At 48.9% G+C, this 23647-nt stretch overlaps 1 protein-coding gene across 1 annotated transcript; it reads right to left on the reverse strand.

The window, feature by feature from the left end:
- Nucleotides 1-4133: 4133 nt before the first annotated feature.
- LOC144729588 (5'-3' exonuclease PLD3-like) lies at nt 4134-22638 on the reverse strand. The gene is made up of 10 exons (XM_078609945.1): nt 22310-22638; nt 21163-21320; nt 15376-15559; nt 12680-12797; nt 10512-10639; nt 9797-9997; nt 8836-8975; nt 7286-7451; nt 6065-6164; nt 4134-5005 (listed from the first exon to the last, which is right to left on the reverse strand). Exons 1-10 carry the CDS (start codon nt 22382-22384, stop codon nt 4788-4790), a joined length of 1488 nt encoding a protein of 495 aa, XP_078466071.1. The 5' UTR covers nt 22385-22638; the 3' UTR covers nt 4134-4787.
- Between the last annotated feature and the right edge of the window lie 1009 nt (nt 22639-23647).

Genomic DNA, 23647 nt, shown 5'->3' on the forward strand with positions numbered 1-23647 from the left:
AAGTGTCATAATAATAATTAAAACCTGGCACGAAATACCATCTGATAACTGATCGGTTATGCTTTCTCAATCTGAATGTTTATTTAAAAAGAAGACACACAGCCAGTACCCATAACACAGTACAACACTATTTCGAGTCATGTCAAACATTTGCCACGGGAAATTTATTTTATTTTAAATAGCAACCCGCACGGCTTTCGGATGTGACCGTCCGTCTAACAGCCAGCCAGCCAGCAAAACGTTTAATCTTATATAGAGAGCCTTGTCTCTCTCCATCTTCCTCTTGCATTCTTTGTACTGTGTACATCCCAGCTATCTCGACCTCTCTTTGTCTCTCTCATACCTGTCAACCCATCCAGATTACTCCGTAATCTTGTACAGGGAAATTGAGTTTTCAGCTCTATACGGCGTACAGCCGTTTGAATACGGGCAATATTTTTTGGTCGATTTGTTTGTGTTTCTCCCTTGTGATGGGACTTTGTAGGATGAACGTTGAGATTTATACGGGCACGGGGTGACCAATAAGGTGGGAATTGGTCTGTAATAAGGTAGGGAGGGCACTGGTCAGGGGTTGAGAGGTTTGTGTACATCAGGGACGTGCGGTCAGGGGAGGCAGGGGAGGCAGAGCCTCACTTGTCATACTCTATGAAAATAGCTGTTACGAAAAGTAAAAAAAAGAATCAAATCAAATAAATATTAAGATTTTTCCACTGATCTGTGTTATAAATGTCATTTCTGTACGATTCCATTAATTTTTATAGTCAAAATCGCCAAATTTGCGGAGCTCCGCTGCAAATACAGGAAGAGACGAGAGGTGAGACAGCGACGAGCTCAGCCTCCCCTGATTACGCAACCCCTCAGTAACTGGATGGAGCGCGGGCAATAAGCGCGTGTCTGTTACTATCTCAGTATGTCACCAATGTAATGTTTGTAGACCCCTTCATTTCATGTCCTCGCCTTCCATACTCCAGGTAACTTATTTCACGTATGTGTATAAATATATTTAAGCTCGCTGGTCTCGTCAGAAACCGCAATGAAAAAGCACCAGGGGAAGCAGCTATCACATCTGCCTCACTGAGGGGGACGTGTCTAACACGCCCCCCTCCGCAAGGACACGCCCCCTCAATAAGAACACGCCCCCTCCGTGAGGACACGCCCCCCTTAGTGTGTGAATCTGGCTCTGACACGAGCCAGTGCCTCCCCAGCCATTGACCTCACCGCGCGTCACTGGCTTACATCTCGATGTCTGTCTCTATTCCTGTCCCTTCTCCTCCCTCGTGTGTCTCACCCACTCCCCTTATCTCTTTCCCTGATTCGCCCACCCTCGCTCTCCTTACCCCCCCCCTCTCCCTTTCCATCTCTCTTGCCTCTCCCTCTGCACTGCTTGCCGCTATCCCTCGCTCTCCTCTTTCCGTTTTGCTCCCTTCCCATTTGATGCCCACTGGCGTTATCTCCCCACCCCTCTCTTTTCCATATTTTTTTCCTTTATCTCAGTGGCTCTTAACCGTTCACTGCAGCCTGCACTCCTTTGGGTTGCAATCGTTAAAAATATAGAATGTTAATAAATACATAGGTGTAATGAAACAAAGTAGTTAGTAGGTTTTTTCGGTAAAGTCACGTAGCTAAAAAGAAATAATAAATAATACAATAATAGAAATAAAATAAATATTTATAAAAATGTATTTTATTTTTATTATAATTTATATTATTTTATATAATTATAAATAAATAAAAAATTATATTATTTATATTATTTTATTATTTACTTTTACCTACGTGACTTTACCAAAGAAACCTAAGAGCATGAATCCTTGCAGTCACGAAAGCTTCAAATCTAGAATTAGTTGTACCTACGTGTGTTTTCGATGCTTTCCCTTCTAATGAAATCTGTCTCGCATCTCCAGGGGGTGCGTGCACACCACGTTAAGAACCACTGCTCTCATCATGGGACCACAAGCATTGCGGTTAATGCAGCCATGATTCCTTGTAAAAAGTTTCAGTTTGCTGTTTTAACATCTTAACACCTGTTTTGTTGCCAGAAAAAAGTGGAAAACCTATTCTCAACCACTGCTCTATCGACCTCATCTATCTCCCTGCCTCCTCTGTCTCCCTCCTCCTCCACCTCGCTCTCCTGCTGCATTTGCGCGGGGCACACGGCCGGGCGGAGTGTGGCGAGATGCGGGTGACGCCACCACCACCGCGGCACTTGGCCGCGCGCCAGCCAAGCCGACAGGAATCCAGGCAGGAAACATTTTACTCATACAGTAAAGTATAGCTTGACATTGATTTACGATTCGTCTCGCTCCCACCTCTTCCCCCCCACATCTTTACGTTCTGTCCTGAGTTATATCATTCCTTAACCTAGCGTTTCCAATTGTCATCCTCTTCAATTGTGTATTCATGATTTAAGTTTATAAAACTAATACAAAGATTCCTACTCATCACCAATTCTGCTCTACGTGCTGGCTATGCTGTAATAGTAAACCTCTGACCATAATAACCACCTTCCTCAACTCCACAGTGCTTTTCACACGCGTGCACTTCCACCAACGTATTTATTCCAAAGCGCAAAACTTGACCTGGAATGTGTGGAAACCCCTGGAATGTTTCCCAAAACGTTGTTTTTTTGAGCTTCTGAATTTTCAATTACTTTCTCAGGCACTGCGATATATATGCAATGGTCTGTTTCAGGCGCTGGAGCAAAAGTTCCGTGCTCAACGCAGCTCTGCTTCTCCTATCCGATCCTCCTGGCACCAGTCGGGGCCCCATTGCAACAAACGCGATCTCCTGTCGGGCCGTGACACGACTCCCAGGGGTCGGCAGACTGGGTGGTCAGACCGGGTCGGCAGACCGAGTGGGCAGACTTGGTGGGCAGACCGGGTGGGCAAACCGAGTGGGCAGACCGGGTGGGCAGACTTGGTGGGCAGACCGGGTGGGTTTCCCATTGCGGGCAGCCGTTTAAAAAAAAACGAAATCTTTAAACGTAATTTAAGGTCAAGATAATTTATAAAATATGGCAGGGAATGGGCAGTGTCAGATTATCGTAGTAGCAAAAGTAGCTACATATGCTCCGGGCTCCGCACTTTTCAAGGGCCCCGCGCTAAATGCTTTCAAGCTAGCAATTCCGGTTCAGTGATTCTGTACTTGCTCTATTACTATAGTACTATATTGCCTTCAACTTTTATGAGTGACTGGGTGTTTAAGGTTAGCGATTTGTCGTATTTTATGGCTGTATAGCAAGTAAAAAAATACAATTAATTTACTATGTAAGTAAAAAATTTGTGTTTTCATATCTTGTTTTATTTAGGGCCTCGCACTAGCTTAATCTGGCACTGGGAATGGGTCACTGTTGAATGTCTCGGTGACAACAACATTTACAACAGTTTAAACTGCATTGTTAAAGAATAGCTAAAGGGAGGGGGGGAAAACTGAGGAGACAAAGTTTATTCCGTCACTTATTTTGTTTATTTAAGTCAGAATGTGTTTGTCGTCTGCTGTATACAGGAAGCTGTGCGTGTGATGCGGCTCTCAAACTATTTTGGTCAAAGACAAAAACAAGTTTTCTTCTTCTCTGTAAGGTTGCCGACCCAGAACTAAGTGGAATACTCCAGAGAGGATCCTGTACACTCTCGTTCAAAGTACATCTGTGCATCTCAATTTCTGTCTCAGAAAAGTCCTCTCTCCTCAACCAGCAGAACGCCTACAAGGCAAACGCATACTGATAAACAAATATACTGCCCCTCGTGGGGACTGTTACCCTGCATTAACCAAGATAATCTTTTGCATCGACATTTATATTTTATAAAAACATCAACAGCGACATATACCGTACTGGAAAAGCAGGAAAAAAATGCAACCCCTCACATATGCAGCTCGCCGTGTTTAAATTGGCTCACCCAGTGAACTTGAAGATTGTGATGGTGTACTCATGGGATACGATTTTGTACCAAATTCAGCAGCTGATTAACCTTCCAGCGGTCTAATGTGTTTTTTTTTACAATTTTCCAGATAAGTATTTGGCCAGATTATAGTTGTGTCCCATGAAGCTGTACCATGTTACCATTTGAGGTTAAATCCACATGTCATATTGTGAGGCTCTTGAATGCTAATTCTAAAGAATTAGCAAATTGGTCTTTGTAATGAATGTTTTAAATGCGTCCTTGCATTCGTAATTAACATAAAATATAGTGGACACGATAGCAACCAGTCTGCTTCATTTACAGTGATTGCTTTTCCACATTCAGTGACAACAAAAAATATTTTTGAATTCAAGTTTAATTAGATCACCGCTTTAAGAATCAGCCCCTTTACCCGTGAGCTGTTTTGTCCATTCTTAAAGCATCACACGGTTGTCATTCTGAATATTTGTGCGCAATTTACAAAAAAACACTGCAGAGTAGATACTCTTTCACCACATTTTACCAATGCGCTACGCTATGTACCATATGCAAGTAGCAGGCATGCTCTTAAGTCAAATCACTTGTTTCATTTTAAAGGTCTTGATAAAGAGAATTACGTGCTGTTTTTTCGATAGATTTTTTTAAAGTAAAGAATTCTTCAAAATTGATTTCAATTCCACGCATTAAATCTTCATTGTCAATCAGGTTAGACTGCAGACAATAAGCGTGGCCAAACCAAATTTAAGTGGCAAAATGGAATCAAACGCAAGATATGCCATGAGTTAACAAAACTAAATTTCAACCACACATTCCATTGGTCCATTCACGTGTTGATTTTTCGGCAAGAAATCCCCTCGCCCTGGAGGGCCGGTTCCTCGCGCACAACGCTCAGCGACATATGTTCTGCATGGCCCAGCGAGAGGTCAGTTTGTGGGCGTACTCAGAGTCCCAGTCCCGGGAGAACACAGCCTCCAGCTGGTCCCGAACTGTCCCCGAGGTACCCCGGTCGGGTCCCTGAGTTGTGCCGAGCTTGGCTTTGGTCTCGTTCATCACCAGACCGACCCCGGCCGTGTCAATGAAGTAGTCCTCCGCCCAGTTGGATGTTCCTAGGTGGGAATGTGAAAGAAGGCGATTAGAAGGTTGGCTGTTGACACTGGAGTAGACGACGAGGCTAGAGAATGCATGAATATCAGCAGGTAGATGTTCGCCGCTGTGCTGTGTAGCTTGACGTGATGTCCAACGTTTCGTTCCACGCGCTCGGAGAATTGTCAATATTTACACCGCAGTTTATTCGAGGTGATTAAGTTTAAGGTACACACTTTAGGTCTCATTATCTCACTTAGGCCAAACCTCAGCTGGATGACTGAACTCACAACTTTCCAAGTGTGGATCAAACCATAGATTAAGGCGATTAGGAATGTCAAATGTGGCTTATGTGACGCTCATTGACAGTGGTGATTGTGTGGATTATATAAGAAGTTGAGACAGAACATTAACTCTCAACACCTGGGTGTGAACCGTCCCACCGACTTTAAGCCGAAACTATAACGTGGCACACATATGCACGGTGCTGGGTGACACTGATATTTAACATTTCAAACTATTATAATTCGAAGTGAAAATCTGCGTATTGTGAATATCCATGCGTATTCAACGATTATAAAACATTAACTTTGTTTTTAGTTTATTCATCGTGTTGTGCTGTATGAAAACCTTTAAGAAATATCACGAACCAATGTGGTAGAATGATTGTAGCTCACTTAAAAAATGTTTCGCTTAATGACCATCATGCTACTGCTTTTATTAGAGCTGGTGATTATGTATGTATGTTGAACTTCATTCACACCGTACGTAGCCCACGGAGGTATGGGGGAAGGACAACAAAACTAAACACAAAAGGCGGTTCTCAAGAAATGAGTTTTCAATCTAAATTTAAAAGGGCATAGCTCCAGTGGCTTCCTAATATCGGAAGAAAGAGCTTTCCAGACGGCCGCAGAAGCGCATTTAAAAGCGCGCGATGCGGTAACCGTCTTTGTTCGATGGTTAGCCAAAAGCCGCCTCTGCTGCGAGGATGACTGGAGTTTGCGTGGCGATGGTTTATGCTCCTTCGTGGGAGTAATAGGTGTATGGTTGCAGTCGTGTTTGCCCGTAAGGGTGTCCATTACCTATGTAAGCCGTGTTTTCAGTCACCATGAACTTGTGGTGGTAAATACGAGTGGCAGGAATCGACTTCTGGTGCTCGTCGACTGGGATCTTGAAGACTTTCTATTGAGCGGCAAACAAGAGAAGCGCTCGCGTCAGCCTCATCGTTAGATCACACGCACACGGGTCCTTGAGCTCCCTGTAAGCCACAGGAGACCGCCACTGTGCTGGTACACCCACGGTAACACTTGACACTGGAAGTGAAAGGCTGCGATGTGGTGGCAGAAGAAATGGTGGCGATGAATTCACTCTCGTAAAAACGAAGGTTGAAGGTTTAAAAGCAAACGTGGTAGATTGCCTTAACAATAACATTGTCTGCAAATGTTCCTCAATGCCCCATCACACGATTGCATTCATTATGGGAAATGAACCATCAACTCTGCATTCCAGCTCACCAGCAATGATGTTTACCCACTCGGCTATCCACATGGCTGCCAAAGGCCCCCGTGATGCAATGGTCAATTTTCTTAAATTCCTCCCCGGCAGTATAAGTGGGTGTACGACAATTAGTCGAACGGCAGCTCATTCGTGGTGGAGTAGAGCGTGGCTACTCCCCACCATATCCAAGCTTTCTGATCAGCGTGAAAAATGAATCCAAATACCCTCATCTCGAGGCATTATCTCGAGGCTCCCTCCACTGGGAGGCTCTTTGGCCAGCGGTGGCGTGAGCAAGTGATTGCTGGCGGGCAGGGGGGGGGCACCCCTGGCTAACAAACTGCTGGACGATGGTCTAGGACAGGCATGTCCAAAGTTCGGCCCGCGCGCCAATCACGGCCCGCGGTCAGATTTCATACGGCCCGCAGATTCGGTCTTATGATGTGTTATTTATGGCTCGCCAGCTCTGTCAGAATAAATACATAATAAAACTCATGGAAATTTAAGGTATTCTATACAATTTGTTCAATGTTATCTGACTGAATGAAAGGCAGAATTGCGTTTTTAGAGTTGTTCACGTCTGCCTGAGTGGCTTATATTTGGTTACATTGTCATTTGAAAAATAAAGGTAATTGTGACAATGACATTTTTTTATAAGTGTGTATTTTCATGTAACGTTTGTGGTTAAAAAAATGTCAGAATGAACTATTGGCCCCCGGGCATCTTCACTTTATCAAATGTGGCCCTCTTTGCAAAAAGTTTGGACACCCCTGGTCTAGGACGTCACCGCCGTCGCCGCCACTACCCACCACTTCGACGTCGCAGCCCGTGGAGTTGTCGGAGAGCGCCTGCAGCGAGCGCAGGAAGATGAACATGGAGGTGCGCGTGTAGTGCCAGCAGCCCACCAGCAGCTTCACGTGGACGCGCCGCTCGTAGGCCGCGCGGCGCAAGCTCTCGTCGATAGCCGGCCAGTACCTGGCGAGTGAGCGGCGCTGCCGGTTAGCGCCTCTGGGTTTTTTTTTGTATCCCCCAACAATTTTATCCGGTAAAAAAAATGTGAACAGGGCTTTGGAGTGGATATATAATTGCGTAGCCGGGTTCGCGCGATCGGCATCACGTCGCGTTACGGATCTCCCGCAGCGCAGCGTGACCCCTTCATGTTAGAAATTGTCCCACGGAAGCAGATGCCGTAGAGCTGCCTCCGACAATCCTCACGTGACCTCTGTTTCGCACAGAAGGGGGCAGCACCTGCCCACCCGCTCCGTCAATGAGAGTAGATTTTGTCATGTGACGGTGACGTTAGACTTTAGCTAAATTAAGTGCAGTACTAAATTTAATGTGATGGTGCTTTGTGCGGTCCACTTGTGACCAGGCTGAGACCATCAACTCACGACACTTGGGAACCAAATTTAACAGCAGGCAGCTGCGGGGATTCAAACCCAAGATCTCAGTGGTAGCAGCTTTAAGCTTCCCTACTGCAAGTGTAAGCAGTATGAGTCGATAACTTGTACTAGATATCATCCTACCACTGGGAAGACGGCAACCTAAGTTGGATTGCTGCCCAGGACTGCTTCAGTGATTTCTGAAGCAGTCCTGGGTCGCCTCTGCACCAACCCACACCGACTGGGGTGGTGAGCCCAAATGAAAGCAACCAATTCGCACTCCTGCCCACATCTTTCCCTCAGCATAGAACAAACAACAACTGAATTGCTTGTTTAACACATCCCATCGGCCACACAGATTGCTGGGAGTGAATTTTGCGTTGTGAAGTATGGTGAAAGAACGCCCAAGCCCGGCACAGTTTGGGGAGGCCTACATCCGGCACCACATTGACAAATGGCTGTAATTTTTGTGTTACATACGAGGAACAGGATGTGTCATTCTCAAATGGGCTTCCTGGATTTAAATGCCTCGAACAAGTAAATGTTGTTCTTTTCCCACGGAGATAACGGTCTGCGCACGGACAGGATTTTGTTCAGATGTGTATTGTTTTCAATGAGGGGATGCTTCAATTCACACATTTGTAAACTGTGGTTATTTTAAGCTGAATCCGATTATTGACAAGAAGAGCTGTCTATTTTATAATATCCTGTTTATGATAATGATCCGACATAGAGCTTATTTATACACACAGGTTGCATTTCATTGCAATTACTCAACGCTAGGATGGCTCCTTAAGTTGTTCGTTTATATTCTTTAAAAAAATGCGATTGAAAAATAATTCTGTACCCAACCCTTGAGCTGGGCAGATGCGGATTCTGAAGAGACAACGCCCCCAATTCGGTTTGGCCACAAGGGTTATCCGGCAACCAGGCCGAGCGTGAGCGGATTTGGCGCGACGCTTGTTTTTGAGAAGCACCTGGGAAGTGTGTGGAACTCCTTGATGGGGAAGTAGTTCATGATGGCGATGTGCACGAACGTCCGGGCCGAGTCGATGACGCTCAAGATGGCATCGAGGTCGGAGGTGCGGCCCGTGGCACACAGGCTCGGCGGAGAACTCTGCGGAAGAGGCGAAAGGTCAAGGGGTCACGTGGGCAAACATTTGTTGCGATGGGCACTTCGTAAATTGCCACCAATACCAATACCCCGCCATTCGCCACTAAGTGACGGTGACGTCATCACGGCGCCTGTGCCGTGGGTTCATGCGTGATCTTACATCATCAGTATCGTCATTCATTGTCATCCTCTGGTGGATGGAGACCTACCCAAGCAGCCTTCATCGCTCCATTCATTCCATTCCTTGGCTGTCACCCCCATCATTGCTCTTGGTCATCGGCCATCATTTTTGTCATCATCAATCACAATTTATGTCATTTGTGACAAAGTAAATTGTAAATTTGTACGTAATTTTGCTTTATATTGACATACAACCTCATGGAATATTGAGGCTTAGTTTAGTGTTAATGTGGTTTATAAATTAACTCTCAGTACACTTGTTTTAGTTATGATGTTACCCAATCATGGGGTGGAGTGATGGTGCAGTGGTTAGTGCACTGCTCCAGGAAGCCTGCGTTTGATTCCGGGCAATAACGAACATCGGTTGTGAGTGAAATCTCAACAAGTCCTGGGCCTCCTCTCTTCACCAACCGACACTGACCAGCGTGGTGAAGTATGGCCAAACAACCCCCCCCAACCGACACAACATGGTGAGGGCTTCAATCGACAGTGGCTTGTCAAAGGGCTATAAATGACATTACATAATATAATACACGACGGTAATGTGCACTGTGTCATACGCTGGCTGGTAAGCGTGCTGAGACGCGTGCGCGTGACGAAGATGACGACGACGATGCTCGCGGTGGTGGTGTTGCTGCACTTACAGAGATGTAGATCTCGGTGGGCGTGCCACTGAGGCGCACTTGCAGTGGCTTCTCCTTGTTGATGCTGGTGCTCAGGTTGGCGGGCCAGTGGGCTGGGATGGTGGCGTTGGGGCGGCCGAGCAGCCAATACACCTCGAACACCTTGGCCAAGTCCTCTCCCAGGCAGCTGCAGTTGTAGATGGCAATTCCCAGCTCCTTTACCTAGGTGGGGGGCAGAGTGCCTCTGATTAATGAACAGGCTTCACAGTACTACACGAAATGTATGGCGGTAGTAGCCTGGAATTATGTTCCGTTCCGGAACTCCGGTGAATCCATTCGCTCCGCTGGGTGGACAGAAGCGATGGGCTGGAGGTGGGGGGGGTTTAAGAAACTTGCCCCATCGCTTGAGCTGCCGCGTCGAGAGATTGAAGCGAACCGGCGACCTCTGCATTGCGAATCCAGTTGTGCATCGCTGTCATATCACACTTCTAAATGTAAGAGCCTCAACTCCTTATAACACATTCATACGCTGTATGTATATAAAGAAGGACAATAACTGTACTTGGACGTAATATTATGACTACATAATTAGCCGAGGTCAAGAAAGACAACTTTTCAATCCTTTTTTTTTCTTCACAATCGTATTTTTCTTTTAAAGTTAAACTGTTCAAGTTGTAAATTGGTGTCATTATCTCATGAACGGGGGGGGGGGGGGTTGCTTTGGAAAATCCGGCACCTGGGTGATGGCTCTCCAGTCCATGTTCGGGCTCCCAATAAAGATGTGCTTCCTGTCGACCACCCAGATCTTGCTGTGCATGACCCCTCCTGTCAGTCGGTACATGTCCACCACGCGGGTCTGCGCTCCTGCACCACAGACAAGACAAAGACAAAGATCCCCGTGTAGCCTTAACAGACTACTGGGATGAGTGCTGTTAGCCAGCCCCCTATGAAGGATGGTACGGCACACGAGGGGGTGGGTGGCCAACACCACGCCCGGCCGCCTTTGTCACCGCAGCGTTGATGTTGAGCATCTGTTTGCACCAGGTACTCATTTAATACTGAATCGGCCTAATGTTGGTGACGCCAGGTTTGTAGCGCAACGCGCTAACCGCTGCGCCACCGCTCCCCACAGCACGCGCATGTCGAGCAGCAGCTGTAGCTCGGTGTGTGAGCGCGTCTCTTCACATGTCCACACAGCGTGCTTGGTTTTGTCAACAATTTAAACCTCGAAACCATCCGCATTTGTAATAATAAGAAAAATTATACTATTAATTATCCAGAAATACGAGTCCAATGACTCGTATTCAGGAGGATCCTGCAAATACGTTTTTTTATGTTTTATGAGTGTGGGAGGAAACCGGAGCACACGCATAAAATCCACGCGTGCGAGGGGCCAACGCTCTATCCCCGTAGAGATGGAGAAAAGTCAACTTGCTGTGCTGCCTCATCCTGGCAAGCCAGGCGATGGCACCTTCAATCACACAGGTAGAGTGTTGCACAACCTTCGTGTAGTCCAACAACCCTCGATGCCTCCACAGTGCTGCGTGTAATCACCAGAAAATAAATACCACGAAAGTATAAATTACCAAATTATAATTTTCTAAGTTGTATTTTCCTAAGATACTCTTCCTAAAGTGTGCCTCATTTGTGCTCCTGTGATAACAAAAGATGGCAAGAGAGTTTATTTTTTATCATCATCATCATCATGTGAGATAACGAATTGAGAGTTGAGACCATGCGTCATAAAACACAGGGCCTTGCAACCGTCAATTTGCAATGCATTTATACTCCGAGTAATTGCATTCGTGTCGTGCAGCCATACATTGCATGTAATCAGTCACGCACTTTTTTGCACGCTGGTAGTTTTATCGTCGAAATGTTTCATTCCAAAATTGGGCTTAGCTTCATTGTCTGCTGGGAGCAATCGTGTCAAAGGCATGTGTGCGCGTACTTGGCAGGAGGTTAGAAATACTGCACTAATTAAACTTTAGTGTTGACCAAATTCCAGCATCACCAACTTACTGAACAGCAATCAATTCAAGGCAGCGCCTTGAATACACATTAGAAATACGCTTTATAAATGTAATGTATAATTATTATTATCATCAACTCACCTTCCCCGACGATGGAATGAATCGCCACGATTTGACGTCATGATTCTAATAAAGGATTTCATATTTTGGCGGATTTTTTGTTTTAACTAAGTCTCATTTTGTATTGTCTGTCTCATACGTTCTGTCTCGGCTGGTCTACGCTTTTCATTCCATTAGCCTAAATGTATATTATTGTGTAATGTGCATATAATTTGCATACGTTATAAATACAGTGATAAGTTACGTCGCCGAATGCGTTTATGCAGGCATTGTTAACAAAAGAATCAATCGTCGTTTCACGCGTAAAAATCGCTCCTGTTCCTCGGGGACAATATGGTCCGCGTCTTTCACTGGCAGTCAACATTCCGAACTTTGCCGAGCCCTTCTTAAAATGGTCAAATTATGCTTTGGGTCATGCCAGCTCTCCGGCGCGTGCCTGGGTAGTGCCGCGTGTCGTTCTGCACGATGTCCGACGTTTTGTTCCACGTGCCGTCGGCAGCTTGTTTTAGGAAACTGATTTGATTTATATTCAGTTCTGCCAGCGCATGGAAACGTCGGACACTGTGCCGAACAACACGAAGGCACGTCTCAGAGCCGACAAACACAAAACCACAAATTCCTCTGCAGTGGATTTCGAGGCCACAGGATCTGCCACTGACTCGCATTTATCCACCACTGTGGTATGCTACTAAACTAAACATAAAACACCAACAAGGTCGTTTCTTTTAAAGAAAAATGTTGGCCACCTCGAGAATGACTTTCTCTCTGATGGAGACATTTAACAGGTGGGTGTTCGTTAGGTTTTGTGTACCTGCGGCCGTGAGGTTAGCAAAGTCGGTGCTTTCGGACACGATGCTGTTGCTAGACACGGCTGAAACCGCTACACCCTTGGAAGGCAGCGATAGCAGCAGATCCAAGAGGTCTTTTCCCTGCAAGGAAGCAGTGACTTTAAAACAACATCATTGCACCGAGAGAAAGTGTGACTATTGTTGACATTGCGGACGGAGTAGAGGGCATACCACAATGACTTTACACATTGGAAATTCTCTAACTCGTTTGTCTCTACGTGTAAATGAACAATTTAGAAAAACTGTAAAAAAAAGCACACACAGCACTTGTGTGTTTAATAAAGAATATTGTCGCAGACAAACTAAAATAACTACAAGTGTGTGTGTGTTTTCTTATGGCAGATGCTTTGAAAATGCTGCACTGCAGAACACTATGAACATATTTTTTAAAGTAATATCATTCTATTTGGTGCACTGCACTTTGCACCTCCGATTAGCACGATTGGCTACGTACGGTGCGAAGGAGGTTCAACATTCAGACATACTGTGAAGCCGCCAATCGGAGTTATATTTCTGGTCATGGCGAATATTAGCGGCTCGTGATATTTGATCTGACCTGGAGCTCCCTTCCGCATTCACCAACCATCACTGACCAGCGTGAAGAAGTACAGTCGGTCAGATGACCCCCATCCACACACAATACCTGTCGCCATCGCAGGGTGACGATAGGTTGTGGCGGCTTAGGGGCATCTTCATCTACCAGTGGATTGACCATGGTAAATGATGATGATGATGATACCCAACTTAAAGCAGTTTTTTTTGGAACTGCTCAAAGCATTCATGAAGGAAAAAAAATGAATGTACTTAGTAGCTATAACTGATTAGCTTGCGAATGTGTACTTGAAATCGTAATTAGATTTCTGTCGACAAGACAAATATGTAAAATAAAAAATAACTGTATGTGCACAATTAAGTCTGGAGAATATTAATGCTCTGGCGGCAATCGTAATACTGCATTCCCATATCTGCACGGTAATAAGCCAAGGGACAGATACTGTGACATGATTTGCAAGAGTGGCAAACTGTCCTGGCGGTGGGTCACAGCCCCGAATTCTTGGCATTTGCAAAAACGCTTGCCCCTGGCTAAAACTGGACGTGAACCTTTCTCCTGCGAGGGCTGGGTCAACCCCGTAAATGAGGCGTGCGTATCTGAATACATCTCTCCGGTATGTGCGTTTGATATTTAACAAAAGAAAGCGACCCCACGCAACAACTGTGAAGCAATTAAAAACAACAACAGCCACTATATTCCACTCCATTGGCAGTGCCTGCTGTGTCAGGGCTGGGTCAGAGGCGGCTCTTGGCTTCGGTTTGAGAAGGGGGCAAATTCCTCTTCGTGTTTTCTAGTTTTAGGTAAATGATCGTTGAATTGCGATGCACACGCATCGGGGTAATGATGCATCACACCACCAGGGCCAGCCATCCTGGGAAGATGCAAGCCCACTGCTGTGCAAGCCACCTTACAGAGGTGTTCGTCTGGTCAGAGAACGTTCTGATCACACAAGCCAATGACAAATGGAATTCGAATATAGCGAGCACGCGAGGGTGTGCACGCCCGGCCGCCTTTGTCTCCCTTGTGGCGATGTTTACACGTCACACCACGTGCATACTAATTTGAACCTGAGTCGACCTAAGGGAGGCCCAAGGGACCCGTTCAGATAACCGTCACCGATGTTGGCCGTGAGAGAGAGACTCTGACTCGGGTGGTCCGGTTCGTAGCGTGCAGCGCGTGCCAAGCGCTGCCCCACCGCTCCCCCAATACCCACACAGCCGCTATTCGCCAACGAGTGACGGCGACGCCACCACGGCGCCTGTGCCAGGCCAGGTCCACTTTGAGAACCACGTGACGGGAGGTCACGGGACAGACCCAGCAGGTGCCCTGGGCTGGCTGACTGAGATGACTGTCAGAGGCGCCAGCTGTGCTGCCAACGACTCACAAACACGCGCTGCGCCACCATAGGGGCTACTGAGGTGGGGGGGGGCATGTGGCAGCGTGATGCGACGCACACGGACCTAGTCGGCTACAAGGGGGGCCCTGAATCAACAGATTAACGAGTGATAAAAGTTAAGGGGAAAAATATTTAAAAAATTAGAACAATAATATATATGAATTTTTATTTAAAGCTTTCGTGACTGCAGGGATTCATATTCTTGGTTCTTTCGGTAAAGTCAAGAATAATAATATATAAAGTTGTAGTTGTAGCCGACATATTATTGTTATGTGGGGTTAAAAACCATCCGCAGCTATTTAAGTAAAAGCGAGTCGGGAGGGGGGGGGCACAGTCGGATCTTGCATAGCCCCCCCACCAGCTGTTAGGTAGCTGCGCCCCTGGGAACCACCACGAAAGCAAGATTGTAAATGTTCTGGATTTGCTCTCCAACACACCGGCGTGCTGTACAAGTAAATAATCGGCACGTTATGTTTACATGACAAACCTTACTAATTGGCTGTGTCGGGTGGTGGAGGGTTTAACGACACATTTATATATTTACGCGATCTAACCGCCAAAAAAGCGATATTATGGATGACATTGCTCGCGAAAGCCTCCTCCGTGTCAACCTGACAAAAAGCAAACCGAGAACCCCAGACGAGCGGGGCACGAGTTGGCGCGGGGGGGGGGGGGAAGGAGGGGGGGGGGGAAGGAGGGGGGGGGGTCACCTCTTGGGCGCTGCTCTCGTTGAGGCCGAGGTCGCTGGCCGTCAGGGTCCAGAAGAAGGAGGCGACCTGCAGCGTGCGCTGGGCCGAGCGAGCGAGCCGCGTCCATCCCGGGTGCAGGGGCTGCAGCATGGACGCGTTGGGGCCGTACGCCATGCCGTCGGGAACGCTCTCCATCAGCGAGGCACTGACACGCGACAAAGACAAAGATCCCCCCCCACGCCTGAACAGACCGTCGGGGCAAGTGTTGTTAGCGAGTAGCAGCGCCTATGAAGGCCGGCACGGCCAGACCAGGGGGTGTAAGGTGGGCAGCAACCACGCCGGGGCCCGCCTTTGTCTCTTCCGAGTGGCGATGTTGACGCATTCCAAATGCTCACCTTGTTTGAGGCGCCCATCCTTCTCCACCCCCGTCTCCATCCCTCTCTCCACCCCCCTCTCCATCCCTCTCCATCCCCCTGCCACACGGCAGCCGCTGGCCGTGTAAAAAGTTGGCTTTTTGGCACAGGGCACTAATGCCAATGCAATCTTTGTGCAGCATTCAACATTTTACATTGATGTTATATTAACCCTCATTACTATTATTATTATCGTCTGTACCTTGAATTTCACCAACGAGTTGTAATAATGTGTTAGACATGGCACCAGCCTGTGCACTGAGAGCTGTGTTGTGAAATGCGCTTAAATAAAAATCACATCTTCACCATCATCATCAAGTATGTTGAACTTTTTTCGCACCGTACGTTGCTAACCGTGCTAATCGGTGGTGCGGAGGAAGGACAACGATATGTAACACCTGGTAGCGCACCCCGCACTCGCGGACCACAAGCCCCGAAGCCGCAAGGGAATTCAGAGACTGGGAGTTGAACTCCAGATGGGAAGCCACCCACACGGACCCAGACAATGGTTGTCGATGATGGCTCCACTCATACTGACAAGTGATTGGGGCCCCTGTGCTCGTCTATTGCATTGACAATGAATCCGTGTGTGGGGTGGGAGGGAGAGGCGCGGAGGATTGCGTACAGCCCCGGGCATCGAGCCACCGACTGGACCCCCGACCTCCCCACCCGCGGCAACTCCCACAGTTCGCCTGCGACAGCTTCCTCGCCGCGCCCTGGCCAACTGCCCACAGACATCCACGGGGGCTAATCAGGGAACAAGAGACCACCACGCACCACGCGTGGCTGGGAATGGCGCGGTGCGCGTGAAACCCCTCGGCGTGCGCCGAACACGATAACAGCGACGACGACGACGCCGCTGCTGCTGCTGATGATGGTGGTGCTGCTGCTATTGCACGCCAAAAAAAGGCGATGTCAAATATATGAGCAAGAAGATATAGTCCCATTGCCACGAATAGATGACACCACCGGCAAGGCGAGATTCGGAACGCGTTTCCGGCACAGCCTCCCACACAGCCAGGCCACCAAAGTTCGCACCCCGTTAGCAGAAGCTGCGTTCGCCCAGAGCACGAACAGCGCCTCGCTGACTGGGCAGATGCGAGGCTGCTCGCGATTCTGTTCTACTTGGGCACGATGGCAGAAATCTGCTCAGGAGCTCGATGCCAATGTCTGCTCGCCACGAGGAGAGCGAGAGAGAGATGGAGCGGTGGATTTAGGAAAGATTTCGTGTCGATTTTGCGATTCCTCCGTTGAATGAGCACGGGGGGGGGGGGATTTATTTTTGAGAGAAACTCTAAAGGAAAGAGATTACACGCACACGCGCACACATGTTCTGCTGAACTCCCGTTTCCACCATCAGAGCCCCCACTAGCTCCGCCTAGTGGGGGCCTTTCCACCATCAGCGGAGTGAGCAGGACACTGCAGGGCTGCACCTTTACCTTGAACACGGAGGCTTTCTCGACCGATATTATCCACGAGGTTTTTTTGGGGGGTTATATCGCATACATATTAATTGTAAATGTTGTGCGTTTACTTTTCAACACACAACTGATGTGCTGGTACTCGTGCAGTGTTGTAAAGGACGGACTTATAAACTTCTTATGGCACACACTGTTAGTTGTCTTATTACACAGTCCTTATCACACAAAGGGGTATATGGTCCCCTCACCCGTTACCCTGAGGAGATACAGCCTCCGGACCTTGTACAGCTCCACACTCACGCTTAGCTCCTATTCTAAGGAGGACCAGCCTCCGGACTTGCTGTCTATCTAATCTCCCCGCTAGCCCTAGCGTCCTCCGGCTTGGACCTAGGGGAGGCACACTGACCCGCCGCTGGCCCGGCGGGTCCCTGACCTCTGGTCGCTCAGGACCTTCGCCCTCACAAGGGCGGGAAGGCTGGGAGCCAGGGTCCTATCCAGGACCTATCTCCCCTGACCACTGGTTACTCTGAGCCCTTCGCCCTCACAAGGGCGGGAAGGCTGGGAGCCAGGGTCTTATCCAGGACCTATCTCCCCTGACCACTGGTTACTCTGAGCCCTTCGCCCTCACAAGGGCGGGAAGGCTGGGAGCCAGGGTCCTATCCAGGACCTATCTCCCCTGACCACTGGTTACTCTGAGCCCTTCGCCCTCACAAGGGCGGGAAGGCTGGGAGCCAGGGTCCTATCCAGGACCTATCTCCCCTGACCACTGGTTACTCTGAGCCCTTCGCCCTCACAAGGGCGGGAAGGCTGGGAGCCAGGGTCCTATCCAGGACCTATCTCCCCTGACCACTGGTTACTCTGAGCCCTTCGCCCTCACAAGGGCGGGAAGGCTGGGAGCCAGGGTCCTATCCAGGACCTATCTCCCCTGACCACTGGTTACTCTGAGCCCTTCGCCCTCACAAGGGCGGGAAGGCTGGGAGCCAGGGTCTTATCCAGGACCTATCTCCCCTGACCACTGGTTACTCTGAGCCCTTCGCCCTCACAAGGGCGGGAAGGCTGGGAGCCAGGGTCCTATCCAGGACCTATCTCCCCTGACCACTGGTTACTCTGAGCCCTTCGCCCTCACAAGGGCGGGAAGGCTGGGAGCCAGGGTCCTATCCAGGACCTATCTCCCCTGACCACTGGTTACTCTGAGCCCTTCGCCCTCACAAGGGCGGGAAGGCTGGGAGCCAGGGTCCTATCCAGGACCTATCTCCCCTGACCACTGGTTACTCTGAGCCCTTCGCCCTCACAAGGGCGGGAAGGCTGGGAGCCAGGGTCCTATCCAGGACCTATCTCCCCTGACCACTGGTTACTCTGAGCCCTTCGCCCTCACAAGGGCGGGAAGGCTGGGAGCCAGGGTCCTATCCAGGACCTATCTCCCCTGACCACTGGTTACTCTGAGCCCTTCGCCCTCACAAGGGCGGGAAGGCTGGGAGCCAGGGTCCTATCCAGGACCTATCTCCCCTGACCACTGGTTACTCTGAGCCCTTCGCCCTCACAAGGGCGGGAAGGCTGGGAGCCAGGGTCCTATCCAGGACCTATCTTCCCTGACCACTGGTTACTCTGAGCCCTTCGCCCTCACAAGGGCGGGAAGGCTGGGAGCCAGGGTCCTATCCAGGACCTATCTCCCCTGACCACTGGTTACTCTGAGCCCTTCGCCCTCACAAGGGCGGGAAGGCTGGGAGCCAGGGTCCTATCCAGGACCTATCTCCCCTGACCACTGGTTACTCTGAGCCCTTCGCCCTCACAAGGGCGGGAAGGCTGGGAGCCAGGGTCCTATCCAGGACCTATCTCCCCTGACCACTGGTTACTCTGAGCCCTTCGCCCTCACAAGGGCGGGAAGGCTGGGAGCCAGGGTCCTATCCAGGACCTATCTCCCCTGACCACTGGTTACTCTGAGCCCCAGCCCTCACAAGGGCGGGAAGGCTGGGAGCCAGGGTCCTATCCAGGACCTATCTCCCCTGACCACTGGTTACTCTGAGCCCTTCGCCCTCACAAGGGCGGGAAGGCTGGGAGCCAGGGTCCTATCCAGGACCTATCTCCCCTGACCACTGGTTACTCTGAGCCCTTCGCCCTCACAAGGGCGGGAAGGCTGGGAGCCAGGGTCCTATCCAGGACCTATCTCCCCTGACCACTGGTTACTCTGAGCCCTTCGCCCTCACAAGGGCGGGAAGGCTGGGAGCCAGGGTCCTATCCAGGACCTATCTCCCCTGACCACTGGTTACTCTGAGCCCTTCGCCCTCACAAGGGCGGGAAGGCTGGGAGCCAGGGTCCTATCCAGGACCTATCTCCCCTGACCACTGGTTACTCTGAGCCCCAGCCCTGACAAGGGCTGGAAGGCTTGGTCCAGGTTCCTATCTGTCTTCGGCCGACTTGGGTCTTCGTGTAGCAGAACTGGCCAAGAGCTCTCAGCGCTCTGGCTTTTATACCTGTTCGTGGCCGGGTTGTCCAATCCCCGGCCACCTTGTGGAACCCTCCGATTGGTCCTTCCAAATCTGGCGTTTGGATCCTACCTCACCCCATTTGACCCTGACCGTTTGATTGAGCGGGAAAACCTTGTTTACGATCCGCTCTCTCAGTTTGCGAACAGCGAGTAGTTAACACCACTACACTCGTAACGAATTGAAATGTGATGTTCGCGTGACAAACCTTGCTAATTGGCTGTCGGGTGGTGGCGGGTTTCACAACACGTTTATATTTATGCGATCTAACCCAACAAAATAGCTCTATTGTGGGCCTTTATCTTTATATAGTTGTCTGAGTAATGGGTTCATGTGATCACTGCAGCCCCCAAAGAGGCACGACATTCAACACCACAGTGTAAAATGTAATATAATAATCAATTATTGAGTCAAATTGTTGACCCCGGCATCATTTATCGAATTATGAGGGTGGTTGGTGGGAGAAAATCGTTGGATACCGGATTGCCGGTGGACACTTGAGGATTAAACAAAAAAAACTCAGTGCTTAATTTCATCCAGAACAGTCTGGGGACGGCTGTTGCAGGAATGATGTTGCCACATCCATATCGTCTTACTTTGTCCTCACGGCACCGCATCTAACAGTTTAACGCGTAGGCTTCCACGAACAATATTATCCATAAGAGGTTTTTTTTGGGTTAGATCGCGTAAATATATAAATGTGTCGTTAAACCCGCCACCACCCGACACAGCCAACTAGTAATGTGTGTCCCGTCAACAGAACGTGCCAATTCGTCACTAGTACAGCACGCCGGTGTGTTGGACAGTAATTCCACATCTTCTTGGTTCTTTCGGTAAAGTCACGTAGAAGGGAAGTAATAAAATAATTGTTTTATTATGTTTTATTTTTATTATTTTATTACTTCCCTTCTACGTGACTTTACCGAAAGAACCAAGAAGATGAATCCCTGCAGTCACGAAAGCTTTAAATAGTAATTCCACAACATTTACAATTGGAGTACGACGTTTCGCCAGTAATTACAACCAGCATCATCAGGCGACAGCCAGATTAGCATCATCAGGTTATCATCATCTGCCTGTCGCCAGATGATGCTTGTTGAAATTACTCACGAAACGTCGAACTCAGATTGTAAATGTTGTGGCTTTGCCCTCCAACACACCGCTGTGCTGTACTAGTAACGAATTGTTCTGTTGACGTGACAAACCTTACTAATTGGCTGTGTCGAGTGGTGGCGGGTTTAACGACGCATTTATTTACGCGATCTAACCCAAAACCCTATATTATAGGTTTGACAAACCTGTTCATCGGATTATACTTTTGCGCCGTACTCTAAACTCCAGCGGTTAGTAGTTGCCTTACTCTCGGTAATCCCTCTAACAAGATTGCAAGCGACGTTTTTTTTTGTCGTCGTCGTCGCAAAATATCGAATGAGAGGCCCTGACAACAACAACAACAACAACCACCACTGACGCGTCACGCACTCCCAGTACCTGCACGAGTCCTCACACACTGCGATGACCCCTTCCGACTCAGACTGGCCCTGGCTTTCCGAATCCCAGAAGAGTGGCAGCAGCAGAAAGGCGCCCACCAGCAAGAGTCCCACCACCAGAAGGAAAGTCATCAGCCATCTCTTCTCTTTTTTCTTCCTCTGCACGATACGAATCGAGGTCGAGGTGGGGGTTAGAATTACACTCACCCAAGGCACCCCCCTCCCTCCCCCACATGTCGATGCATAAAATAAATAAGCAATGTCTCCCCTCCACATATTCGTCTCCCCACAGAGCAAACATATTTTTTTCTTGAACAACTCATCAGCCGCACAACCTCCTGGCGTGAGTGAATGCGTTCAGCAGCGTGATTTGGTACAGTTTGACCCGGCTACGTGCAGTTTGGAAATAAGTTCAACGTGCATAGAGAAACTGTGAACGGATTTCGACACGCAGTTGCTCATCAGCAATCACGCTTGCTCGAATCAACGCTGGTGAAACCACCGTATCTTAGCAGCAAGGACTCTCGCTCTCTCTTTACGGCACAGGTTCTAGTTTGGCACAAAATGATATGCAGTAATACCACACAATTATAATCAGCGTGGTTGACGTACACATTGTTCGGGCGAGCACTGTGAGCAATCACCCAGACCGAACCACGAACAGGGCACATCGCACTACATGATACATTAACTTCACGTTGTTATTATTAGCCGAACATTAAAAATCACGGAAAGATGTCAAATTTAGGAAGCAGTGTATGCCTGCGATGTTGTTCGAACTACGCAGTGCATTTACGGGGACATGTATAAATACAATTCAGTGTTGCGTGTGAAATTCCGCATTACAGATTCAATATAACAAGGCATTTTGTATAAAGGGTATAATGCTCTGCAGTACATACACACACAAACAAGTATTGTTTCAACACTTTGCCACATTTAACAGAGTTAACCCGATTTATTATGAGTGGGGGAGAGAGGAAACAGCGCATGGCAATTGTCACAGTAACCATTTACGAAAGATATCGAGTGGATAAAACGTGTAACTCGGAGCAGGTAACGTCAAAGTGACGTGTTTGTGAGTAAGCCGTTCACAACGAAGCAACGTGAAAGCGAAAAGTGACGTTTGAACGCAATCGACACGTTACCTGTCGTCTCGTGTTGCACGGCACATGCATGTACATCTTGTGGTCACATAGCTCATACATGATCTCTTCCTTCATTGGAACTTGCCAAGATGAGTTGAACCAACCCCCGTTAAGAGAGACACTCACGTTCGGTCAACTTGGACATAACGCCTGACACACGCACACACTATATGCGCACACACACTATATATATGTGTGTGTCGGTATAATCACGTCCAACGTCAAAGGCAAATAAATCGTTGTGGCTGCTTGATTACGAGCGTGCCTTTTTTAAAGGGCGGTGCGGTGGGTGGGGTGTGTGGACGTCTGCGTTGAAGAGTCTGCCGAAGAATGGTAGTGGTGGTGGGTGGTGGTGGGTGGTGGTATAGCAAGCACGGGCTGCGTGGGTCAGGGGGAGTGTTGATAGGAGAGTGGAGGGGAGGAGAGGCGGTGGTGGTGGGGTTGGGTCGGGTGGGCCGGTGGGTGGATTGGTGGTGGGTGGATTGGTGGTGGGTGGTGGTGGTGGGTGGTGGTGGTGGGGAGAGGGGGGGGAAGCGGCCGGGTGTCGGGCACGGTGCCAGCGCGCGCTGTGCGCCACACGCACGGCACCCAACAGCAGCTGCACGACGTCGGCTGACGAGCGACTTGCAGAGTTACAATGGACATGGTGGAAGGAACGGAGAAGTATAATCTCGAAACGGATGATGGTGATGATGGTGTGATTGTTTATATGGGCCGGTCGCATGGCGAAGCAGAAGAAGAAGTAAGTGCTTGACTCGGACCCTCCGCATCCATCAATCGTTTCCTTTACAAGCGAACAAAAAAAAGCGCATGAATGTGTAAGCGTGCAGGCAAGTCGACAATGCATCTGCAGTGGAATCGGCACCAAGGCGGTGTGTAGTGAAGCTTGGAGTCACAGAAGAGTTCTTCTTCTGTGTTTCACAGTCGGACTCCTGGCCCCAGTCCGCTCTGCCACTGCTCACAGAGCCCTCCCTGGGGTACACGGCGAATCGGCGTGACCGCCCCGGGCCCCGCGCTTTGGGGGGGGGGGGGGTCCCGCGCTTCGACGTCACGGTGTCAGATGTAACACTTCGGGTTTAGTTTGAAGGCGCGGCGGGAGGAGTGGGCACGGTGTGGAGTTTGCCCCTCCCCCCCACCTTAAACTTGCTGATGTGCCCATCAACAGCGTATCACGACTCGCAGCCAACAACTTTATTTCGGAGACAATCGGAGATAGTCGTGAGCGAAAGTAGCTCGTCAATGATATATATATTTTTTCGTGTTCGAGATTCAACCTTTTTTTGTTGTTGCAAACTTGAGATTGCTGCTGCGACATGGGGATCCGTACGCACATGCATG

This window comes from Lampetra planeri, chromosome 33 (assembly GCF_965212315.1).
Source record: "Lampetra planeri chromosome 33, kcLamPlan1.2.h2, whole genome shotgun sequence".
Lineage (NCBI taxonomy): Eukaryota > Metazoa > Chordata > Hyperoartia > Petromyzontiformes > Petromyzontidae > Lampetra > Lampetra planeri.

Excerpts from the sequence above, each read along its gene's own strand:
- LOC144729588 (XM_078609945.1), bottom strand. The coding sequence starts at position 22,384 with ATGAAGGAAGAGATCATGTATGAGCTATGTGACCACAAGATGTACATG. Across the intron at positions 21,321-22,309 it reads CGTGCAACACGAGACGACAG|AGGAAGAAAAAAGAGAAGAG; the intron begins GTAACGTGTCGA and ends CGTATCGTGCAG. Across the intron at positions 6,165-7,285 it reads CGGGCTGCGACGTCGAAGTG|AAAGTCTTCAAGATCCCAGT; the intron begins GTGGGTAGTGGC and ends GCCGCTCAATAG.